At 35.9% G+C, this 11,210-nt stretch overlaps 1 protein-coding gene across 1 annotated transcript in view; it reads left to right on the plus strand.

The window, feature by feature from the left end:
* The window catches only part of LOC115864380 (uncharacterized), a 31,364-nt gene extending 20,578 nt beyond the window's left edge, over positions 1–10,786 (plus strand). The window contains exon 6 of the mRNA XM_030877999.3: positions 10,518–10,786. Within this exon, the coding sequence (XP_030733859.1) occupies positions 10,518–10,655 (138 nt within the window). The 3' untranslated portion in view covers positions 10,656–10,786. The remainder of the gene's footprint in view (positions 1–10,517) is intronic.
* Positions 10,787–11,210: the final 424 nt, after the last annotated feature.

The following is an 11,210-nucleotide window of genomic DNA, read 5'->3' on the forward strand; positions in this document are numbered from 1 at the left end:
ATATTAAATAATTTTTCTTAAGAAAATTAAAACTGTCTAAGAAAAATTTTAATAATGTATTTTAATGATAGTGTGATTAAAAGTCAGATTTGATTACAAGTGACTATTTTTTAAGTCTCTAAATATGGCAGGTAGTGTTCAAACTAGAAGCAGAGATATATCCTCTTTGTCATTTTCTTGTTGTTTATCTTTGCCTTGTTAGTATAATTAACCCACATGTCTACTTTAGCTTAGTTAAAACTAAATAATATTACCCATGTATTACCCATAATTCACTTACCCATATAAATTGTAGGTATTGCAATACACTACAAGAGAGTGGACAAAGGGGTCCGCAGTGGCCAACTCTGCATCACTGTGGAATTTCCCCTCTACCCTCAAAACATCTTAACTTTCATGATTTACCATTTTACATCATACCTAGGGAAAATGTCAGTGCCTATCCATATGTTAAATTTTAAATATTTTCATTTCCTTCTTGTTTTTTAGATTAAAATGAACAAATAGATATGGTTCTAATATTATTTTCCTGCTCTCCAGTGGGTCATCTTTTACAACCCCCTGGGATGCTAGATCCCATTTTTGACCCACTGTTCTATAATATATACATAGAAATGGAATTGCTGGATCTTAAAATATGTGCACCTTTGAATTAGCCAAATGTTTCAAAATTGCTTTCCAAAGTGTCGTGCCAGTTTATACTCCCATCGGCGCTGTATGAGAGGCCCCGTCGCTCCACACTGTCTTTCCAAAACCTGAGATTATTAGATTATAACTTTTAACAATCTGGTAGGGGAAAGAAAGTAACTATTGTCTTGATTTGCATTTCCCTAATTTGGGATGACAGAGAGCAATTTTTGTTTATTAACCATTAGCGTTTCTTCTGTGAGTGGCCTGTTGATATCCTTTGCCCATTTTGCTAATGGGGTGCTTATCTTTTTTAATAATTTAGTATATATATATAAAATACTAATTTTATAACTATTAGAATAATGAATGAGTATATAATTCTTCATCCTAATACTTAGTTGTAGAAAGTGTAAATATGTTCTCCCAGTATGTGGATTGATTTTAACTTTGTGTATAGTGTCTTTTTTAGGACAGAAGTCTTTTCTCTTTACTATTTTTTTTATTGAAGTGTAGTTGATTTACACTGTTCTGTTAATTTCTGCTATACAGCAAAGTGATTCAGTTATACATATATAACTATATATACATTCTTTTTTTATATTCTTTTCCATTATGGTTTATCATAGGATATTGAATATAGTTCTCTGTGCTGTACAGTAGGACCTTGTTGTTTATCCATTCTATATATAAGAGCTTACATCTGCTAACCCCATCCTCCAATCCATCCCTTCCCAACCCCCTCCCCCTTGGCAACCACTGGTCTTTTCTCTATGCCCGTGAGTCTGTTTCATAGACTGGTTCATTTGTGTCATATTTTAGATTCCATATATAATGATATCATATGGTATTTGTCTTCCTCTTTCTGACTTACTTAGTATGATAATCTCTAGCTGCATCCATGTTGCTGCAGATGACATTATTTCATTTCTTACGGCTGAGTAGTATTCCATTGTATATATGTACCACTTCTTCTTTATCCATTTATCAGGACAGATGTCTTTAACTTTCATGTAGGCAAATGTATCAGTCCTGTCCTTTATGCTTTCTGTGTCTTAAGAATGCCTTCCTTTCGCCAGGTTATAAAGATACTCTTATATTGTCTCCTAAAAGTTTTTATTTCTGCTTCTTAAACATGAACCTTTAAAACATCTGGAGTTTTATTTTTGCATAAAATATGAGGTAGGAATCAAATTCTATTATTTTCTGTATAAATAACCAGTTGCCCAAATGACCATTTATTAAATAGCTCAGACTTTCCCATTTGGTTTGTAATGCCAGCCTTGCCACATATAATGTTTTCATATGTAAACAATTTTCGTTCTTTTGATTCGTATGTATTATATTCTTCTGATCTATTTCTATTTCCTTGGGCCGGTACTACACCATTTTAGTTACTGTGGTTTTATGAGAAGTCTTAATATCTTACAGGGCAAGTTCGTCTACTTTCTCTTTTTTGGAAATTATGTTGGCAAGGCTTGCTTCTTTCTCTTTTGGGGAATTTTAGATTCTACATCTCAAGTTACACACACACACACACAAATTGTTGGGATATTAGTTGGAATTACATTAATATGGGGAGAACTGACACCTTTAAAATACTGTTTTCCCTTCTCTGAACATGCTATGTTTCTTCATTTTTCTAAGTCTCTTTCAAAATCTTTCAGTAGAGTTTTATAATTTTTCCCCTAAGGGTCTTGTACAACTTTTCTGAGATTTATTTCTTGATATCTTACTGTTTTTGTTGCTATTGTATGTGATATTTTTTAAACTACATTTTCAAAAAATTTTTGGTTAATAGGAACGCAGTCAATTTTTGCATACTGATTTTGTATCCCAAGTCTTGCTGAACTCTGTTATGGTAATATTGTTTGTTTGTGGACTTATTTGCATTTTCTACATAGAAATGCCATCATATATGAAAAATGACTGGATTTTTTTTATCCTTTCCAATATGTATTTTCTTTGCTTCCTTGTTCATGCCTCCCTCTCAAGTTAAAGGCAACTACCTTGAGGCCATTAGGCTTGGTTGGATAGGAAGCTTATACCCTTAATCTGATCTCTAATGCAGGGCACAATCTTTTTGTAATTGAGGTAAAATTCACATAACAAAAAATTAACATTTTAAAGTATACAATTCAGTGGCAATTGGTACATTCACGATGTTGTGTACCCACCACCTCCATCTAGTTCCAAAACATTTTATCACCCCAAAAATAAACTTCATGCCCATTAAGCAATTACTCCCCAGCCCCTAACAACCAATAACCTACTTTCTGTCTCTATGGATTTACCAATTCTGAGTATTTCATATAAATGAAATTATACAATCTGTTATCTTTTGTGTCTGGCTTCTTTCACTTAGCATGATGTTTTCGAGGGTCATCCATGTTGTAGCATGTATCAGTACTTAATTCCTTTTTGGCTGAATAATATTCCATTGTATAGATTTACAACTTGTTTATCCATTCATCAAATGATGGACATCTGTGTTGTTTCTGCCTTTTGGCTACTGTGAATAATGCTGCTATGAACATTTGTGTACAAGTTTTTGTTTGAATAGTTGTTTTCAATTCTTTTATGTATGTACATAGGAATGGAATTGCTGGATTATATGGTAATTCTATTTTAACTTTTTGAGGAATTTCCAAACTATTTTCCACTGTGGTTGAACCATTTTACCTTCCCACCAGTAATGTAAGAGGGTTCCAATTTCTCCACATCCTCTTCAACACTTGTTATTTTTCCTTTTTTTTTTTTTTTATTAAAGCCATCCTACCGGTGTGAAGTGGTATCTTACTTTGACTTGCATTTCAAGTCATTTGTCCATTTTTAATAGGTTTGGGGGGGGTTGTAATTGAGGAAGGGTAGAATCTTAATGGGCATCTGTCATTAAAAGGCCTTTTTAATCTAATGTCTTATTATTTGGGCCCCCAAACCATCAGCTCATCCAATGTTCCACATTTCTGCAGTCTCTCTATTCCTTTTCATTTCTTCTTGCAAACCAGCCAGTTGCTGCCTTGCTAAATGTAGCCAGTAACAAGAACTCACACTACCTTTCTATTTTCCAACCTTTTCTTCTAAAAGGACAGACTCAGTAGTATTTTGCCTGCCTTCCAAATTATCACAGGCAATAGTTTTAGCAAATATTTTACCCTGAAGAGCATTGGTCTTTATCTTTCCAGACTCTAATATCAGTTTCTTCTGTGCCTACCACCAGATGGCTAAGCCAGTGCTACATGTTTTAGAGTTCTGTATTGATAATAACAACATCTCATCCTACTACAATTTCACTATTAGAGAAACATTAGCTATACCAACATACCTCAAGTTTTCAGTGTTTTAACTCAACAGAGGTTAATTTCTCGGTTGTATAACAGTATAAGGCAGGCTTTCAGTGAGCAGACTTCCACAGGGTAATCCAGAAACCCAAGTTTTTTCCATTTTGTGACTCTGTCATTGCCTATGGCCCCTCAGAATCTTTCAATTTCAGGTGGCAGCTGGTTAAACAGGGAGTGGAAGAAGCACATTTGCTTTGAGCCAGTTCAGCCCAAAAGTGACACCCATCATTTCTACTCACAATCTATTGGTAGGAATTAGTCTTTTAGCTTTGCATAGGTACATGGGGTAGAGAGAGGACACAGCAAGGGGTGGGGTGAAGGGCCTGAGAAATGTGATCTGTGATTGGACAGTTTCTTGCCAGCAACAACTCTACATTATGGAAGGGGAACTCAAAGTCTTCAGTGGATAGCTGGCTGTCTTTATCATATCTGGAAGTTTATCACTAAAGGAAATTCTAAAGGAACTATATAGAGAGTGGTAAAGGTGTAGGTAACACTAAATGAATATTGACTGCAATATAGGTGATGAGAAGTGGTTGGATTCTGGATATATTTTGAAGGTGGAACGAATTAGAGTTGCTGACAGATTGGCCATGAGGTGAGAGAGAGTCAAGGAAGACTCCAAAGCTCTGAGCCTAGTTAACAGGAAGGATGGAAATTGAGTAGTTTCATTGCTTTCCTCACGTGAGCCCGCTGTGAGCACTAAATCCTAAGCCCTGCCTGCATGGCAGAGGCCAACATCATCACCTTCCCAAATCCAGAGGAGCTGCACCATCAGTGCAACTTCTCACTGCTTTCCTAGGTTCCTGCACTTGGCCTTACTCTTACTTTCTTCCAATATCAGTTATGCATTTAAAAGTTTGCTTCTTATATTTTATCTAGCATTTCTGAGTAGTAATAGTGGCAGGGTTATAGGGTTACATAATCTACTATATCACTGGATCTATTACTTTATTAGATTATATCATGTTTCTTTCTTATCAGAAAAGAGGCAACATCTAAATCCCAGAAAGTTATAGCAAAAAAATTGAGATTTTTTTTCACTTTACTGCCTTTCCTTCCAAACAAATCCCACTTTTATGTATATATTGTATTTTCATGATTACATGGGGAAAAATGACTTCCTCTTTGAAGCCAGTTGAGTAGAAGCAGCTCAATAAAAGATTAAATTTGGGACTTCCCTGGTGATTCAGTGGTTAAGACTCCCCACTTCCACTGCAGGGGCTGCCGGTTTGATTCCTGGTCCAGAAACTAAGATCCCACATGCCATGCGCAATGCAGCCAAAAAAATAAAATAAAATAAAGGAAAAAAAAATAAAGATGAAATTTAACTGAAATATTTTACAATTGTTCTCAGATTATTTTCACACAGATATCACATAATCATTCTCACTAAACCCTCTATTTTTGCCTAACTAAATTAATTTTCTCTCTCTTGATCTTTTTGTAAAAGACCCAACTATTCTTAAACAGCAGATTTGGCTTTTTAACAAAAAGTAGGCCAATAAGCTTTCTGTCAGTCTGCCTACAGATAAATATGGGTCATGGATTTTAACTTGCAGATTAAACATATACATTTATTTTGGTATCCTCTCAAAACGCCAATAAAATGATAGGTAAAAACAACAATTAGAGATTTTAATGTATAAACCACTAGGATATTTTAGAAAAAGAACAAGAGAAAAGAAATTTCAAAATTTTGGAAGCTAGGAAAATGGGTTCTGAGTACTTAATAGCCTCATTAGAGCAGTAAAAGTTCGAAAAACAAGCTTATAGCAGAAGATATTAAGATGCCAAATGATCCAGGCCATAGAACCTTGGAAAGGATCATAAATTGGACACACATCGTACTTCTAAAAGGAGACACACGGTACTTCTAAAAGCAGTATGGGTCTAGAAAGAAGAGATTGGGTATAATGTGTTTAAAAGGAACATTTTACCTGTAGAGCCCCTTCCCGACTTTTTACAGCCACAGTTTCCTCTCCTTACCCCTGACAAAGGATAATAAATTGTATTATCTAAAGACAAAAGACCTAAGAGATTCTAAACTCATTTACCAGGTGCAGTTAAGGCCAGAGTGACCATCATATTAAAATTAGGTGGACTAAGTAAAAATCTGCATCCTGAATAGGGTGACCATTCCCCAACCTCTCTCCCAGTCAGCTTCACCCAGGCAGGAGATTAGAGAAGTCCTCCCTAAGAAAACTCACGAGGCCAAGGAAAAAAGACCTACAGATACTGACCTACAGATATTGAGGCATTCCCCCAATGAAATAGTCAGGTTCATACCAGATTATCCTATAGTGAAGCCCACCAAATGATAGCCCTCACTCACTCATATGGAGTTTCCAATCATCATTTTAGATCATGAGATATTTGAGAAAAATCTCTATAATAAAAAAAAAATCAAAGTAAACAGAAAAAAGGAACTCAGACAAAACAGATAATGCAGAAGCAAAAGAAAGCTTCATTTAAAAAAAAAGTCTCTCCGGGGGGAAGGATAAATTAGAAGTTTGGGGTTAACATGAACACACTACTATGTATAAAATAGATAACCAATAAGGACCTACTGTATAGCACAGGGAACTATACTCAATATTTTGTAATAACCTATAAGGGAAAAGAATATGAAAAGGAATATATATGTGTGTGTGTGTGTGTGTGTGTGTATATATATATATACACACATATACATATATATATACACACACATATACATATGTATGTATATCTGAATCACTGTGCTGTACACCTGAAACTAACACAATATTGTAAATTATACTTCACTTAAAAAAAGCAAACAGGGCTTCCCTGGTGATGCAGTGGTTAAGAATCTGCCTGCCAATGCAGGGGACACAAGTTCGAGCCTCATTAGAGCAGTAAAAGCTGCTGGTCCGGGAAGATCCCACATGCCGCGGAGCAACTAAGCCCATGCGCCACAACTACTGAGCCTGAGCTCTAGAGCCTGCAAGCCACAACTACTGAGCCCGTGTGCCTAGAGCCCGTGCTCCGCAACAAGAGAAGCCACCGCAACAAAGAGTAGCTCCCACCCACCACAACTAGAGACCCAATGCAGCCAAAAATAAATAAATAAATTTATTTAAAAAAAAAAAAAACTCTCTAATGTCTTCGGAGAAATAATAGAAGACAATATTGTACAACCCTGAAACAAGAATGGAAAGCTATGTAAAAGCTTATTCATAGAACATAAAGATCTTTTGGAAGTTAAAACAACAGTAAAATTTAATTAAATAGAATGATTGTAATATAAAGTTGAGATATTCTCTCAGAGAGCAGAGCAAAAAGAGAGAGAAAAGACAGAGAATCAGTGTAAGAGATCCAACATATGAATAACAGGATTTTCAGAAAAAGAAAATGAAGGAATCAGAGGGGAGAAAATCAGATTAATACAAGAAAAAATCCTAGAACTAAATAACATGAATTTACAGATTCAATGAACAACAAAAGAGGATCAGAGCAGGGCATGTAATCTCGAAAGTATAGAACGTTAAAAAGGAAGAGAAGATTCTGAAGGTTTTTAGAGAGAGAAAAAACAAAGACTTGGCAATTAGAATAACAGATTTTGCAAAAGCAATATACGGGTGCTAAACAAAAATGAAGGAATGCTTTTAAAGTTCTGAAGGAAAATGATTTCCACATTAGACTTCTATACCCAAATTACCAAGGGTAGAATCAAGACATTTCTAGGCATGTAAATTCTCAGAAACATATCTCCCACTCACCCTTCCTAAGAAGTTTTCAGCAGAAATTTTTCACCAACAGAAGGAAATAAATCAAGAAAGGGAACGAAATGAGACTGAAAAAACAAAAGGCCCAGCACAAGAGAAGGGCATTCCCAGGATACTGGTGCAAAAAGATCTGAAGATTAAAGCTATAGGTATAGCAAACCTAGACCCCAACCAAACCACACTGGAGTAGATCAAAAGGCTCTGTGAGGAACTTCAAGATAAAGCAGAAGGATCCAACAGAGGAGCCATCAAAGGAAGGATATTTTCCAGCTCCTCTGGAAAGTTTGGGAATGAATTACTGGTTGGTAGATTAAAAACTAATAAATGAAAACATTTTAACTATCTACCTATTATTAGCTCTAGAGAAACCAAAAAGCTATACACTAAAGTCAATGTAGTCAAATATGCTCCATGTCTCAGGGAATAGTTACAAAGCTTTAATTAAACACAAATAGGAAAGGTATGTGTTTGGGGAAGGGGGGTTTGGAGGTATGGTAGGAGTTATATCCCCTTTTCTATAGTTGGAAACAGGAAAAATCAAGAAAAAATATATATATATGGGGCTTCCCTGGTGGCGCAGTGGTTGGGAGTCCGCCTGCCGATGCAGGGGACGCGGGTTCGTGCCCCGGATCGGGAAGATCCCAAATGCCGCGGAGCGGCTGGGTCCGTGGGCCATGGCCGCTGGGCCTGCGCGTCCGGAGCCTGTGCTCCGCGGCGGGAGAGGCCACAACAGTGAGAGGCCTGCGTGCCACAAGGAAAAAATTAAAAATATATATATATAGTTTCTAGCAATACAGAGGAAAACAAACAGCAGGAAAAAATAAACAGCTAAATGAGGTGCATTCAACAAGTATTTACTGAGCACCCACTACATGTCAGACACTGTTTTAGGTCAGGGTTTCTCAGCCGTGGCACACTCTGGACTATCCTATGCATTGTAGGATATTCAACAGCATTCCTGGCTTCTATCCATTAGATGCCCAGTAGCACCCCTACAGTCATGACAGTCAAAAATGTCTCCTGATATCGCCAAACGTCCTCTGGAGGGCAAAATTATCCCCAGGAGAGAACCACTGTTCCAGGAAATAGAGATACAACAATTAACAAAACACACGAAAAAGAGCTGAAAGTGATTACCTCTGAAAAATAGGATCAGGGTGAAGAGGAGCAGGGCAGGAAAATGCAGTTTTTACTCATAAGCCTTATAGAATTCTGACTTTTCAAACTATATATACACGCTACATTAATAAAAGAGAATAAATAGTCTAAGAGAAAGATATAAAGTCCATTTATACCTTAATTCACTGTTTCTACACGAGGCAGTATAGTCATGCAATTCTAGATTTGAATTCCAGCTCCACCACTTACTCTGAGGCAAGCAACTTAAACCATTCTGAGCCTCATTTTCTTCAACACTATAAAACAGGAATATTCACCTAGGGTTATTATAAGTATTGCATACTATTATGCAAAAATACATATAATGCATGTCCTATAGTACCTGCATTTTAAGCATTCAATAAATTATAACATCTTGGAAAGTATATATAGTCAGTAGCTTCCATACACCAGATCCTTGAGAATAACCACCAGCATCTTGGATATATAAACCTGGGGCTCCCATAACTTGTCATACACTAGTCATGAGACCATCTGAGTGGCATACCAGGACTCATGCCATTTATAGCATGCACTGTAATCATGTACATACCTTGATTTTGTTCTTGGAAAATCACCATATATACTGAGAGTAAAAAAGCAGATCTGTTGCACGAAGAAAGATAACTGAAATATGTTAGAATTTTACTCATCCAGGTGGCAGATAGCAGAAATCCATGTAAGCATCAAGCAATTTATTTGTATCACGCTATAGGAAAAGCAGTTACATATATTTTAAAAATAAAAAGGAGTAGACCAAATGAAAACAATAAAGCTTACTTCAGGGGATGGGGGGAAGGATTTTACAATTTCGTGTGACCGTGTTTCATTTCTCTCCACTGCTCCTTGGATTCTTTCAATAATCTTAATAAAATTTAATAAAAGTGAGCTATTTTGTTTAGGTTAATTAAGATATGAAACTTTTTATATCGTACTTAACGAAGTCCATCTCATTATTCATCAAAATATTAATTATAATAATGGCATAATTTATTCTTATATCCAGTCTCGATATACTATATTCACTACCTCAGTTAATCCTCACAATCTGGGCTACTATGTGGCAGATACTACTATCCTCATTTAATAGATTTAGTCATTCATTTTTTCAACAAATACTATTATAATTGAACACCTGCTCTATGTTGTTCGCTGTTGGGAATATAGCAGTGAATGAAACAGACAAAAAATCCCTGCCTTCATAGAACTTACGTTCTCAACAAACAACAAGTAAGTAAAATGTACATATTGTTAGATAAGAGATAAGTACTTTGGAGAAAAATAATGCATTGAAGAAGAAGAGGGCTTCTGGAATGGAGATGGGGTAGCAATTTTAAATAGGGTTGTAGGGGATAGTGGAATTTAAGTAAAATCATGATGTTAAGATGAGGAAACCAGTTCAGAGAGTTAGTAACTTATTCAAGGTCACAAAATTAATAAAGCCAATAGAAGTATAGCTGAACACAATAAAGAATCTTGGTGCATCATTTTATAACAGCTGCTCAGACTTATTGAGACTTTTTGTGATTGGTCAAACCCAAATTAAATCTGTTCTTCTAAATCGTTCTAATAAGTATTGTAGTGTGCACATTAATCCAGAAATGGAAAGAAAACATTAAATTTGTGTTTATTTTCATTTCAGGCCAAAGAATCCCAAAAAACAAGAAAGATTCTTGGGAGGATATGGTGGAAACACTTCAAAAAGATTATAGTCATCACCATGGCCCTTCTCCTTTCAATCATCATCATTCTTTTAAGTACAAATGTAATACCAACTTGACCCTTCTCCCCATCCCCAGCAGGTACCAATAAATTGTTATATGTAATTAGAGTTCTACAACCAACAACTACAAAAGCCTTCTCTAGTGGTAGGAGGAATGGAGGAAAAGGGGGTTGGAAGTATTTCCTTGTCCCTTTAGTGTTCCTTGACTCGTCTTTGTACCTCTCCCATTTCTGTAATCCCATTTGTTTTTTTTTTTTTTTACCACTGCTCCACTACTCTTCTCTTTGTTAATATTACAAGCACATACCCTGAAATCAGACTGCCAAGCTTCAACTCTCCACTCTGCCACATACCATATAGATGACTTTGGACAAGTTGGTTAACCTTTGACCCTGTCTCCTCATCTTTAAAATGGAGCTAATAATAATAATATCGCATAGAGTTGTTGTCTACCACATAGAAAATGCTATTTAAGTGTTAACTATTACTTAATAGGAAAGATGACTGCATTTATGGCATTGATTAAATCCCCATTATCTTACTCCTTACTCAGAAATGACCTTAAAATTCCCTTAGAAGAATTCTTACATGAGTACAGTCCAGATACACATT

This window comes from Globicephala melas, chromosome 5 (assembly GCF_963455315.2).
Source record: "Globicephala melas chromosome 5, mGloMel1.2, whole genome shotgun sequence".
NCBI lineage: Eukaryota > Metazoa > Chordata > Mammalia > Artiodactyla > Delphinidae > Globicephala > Globicephala melas.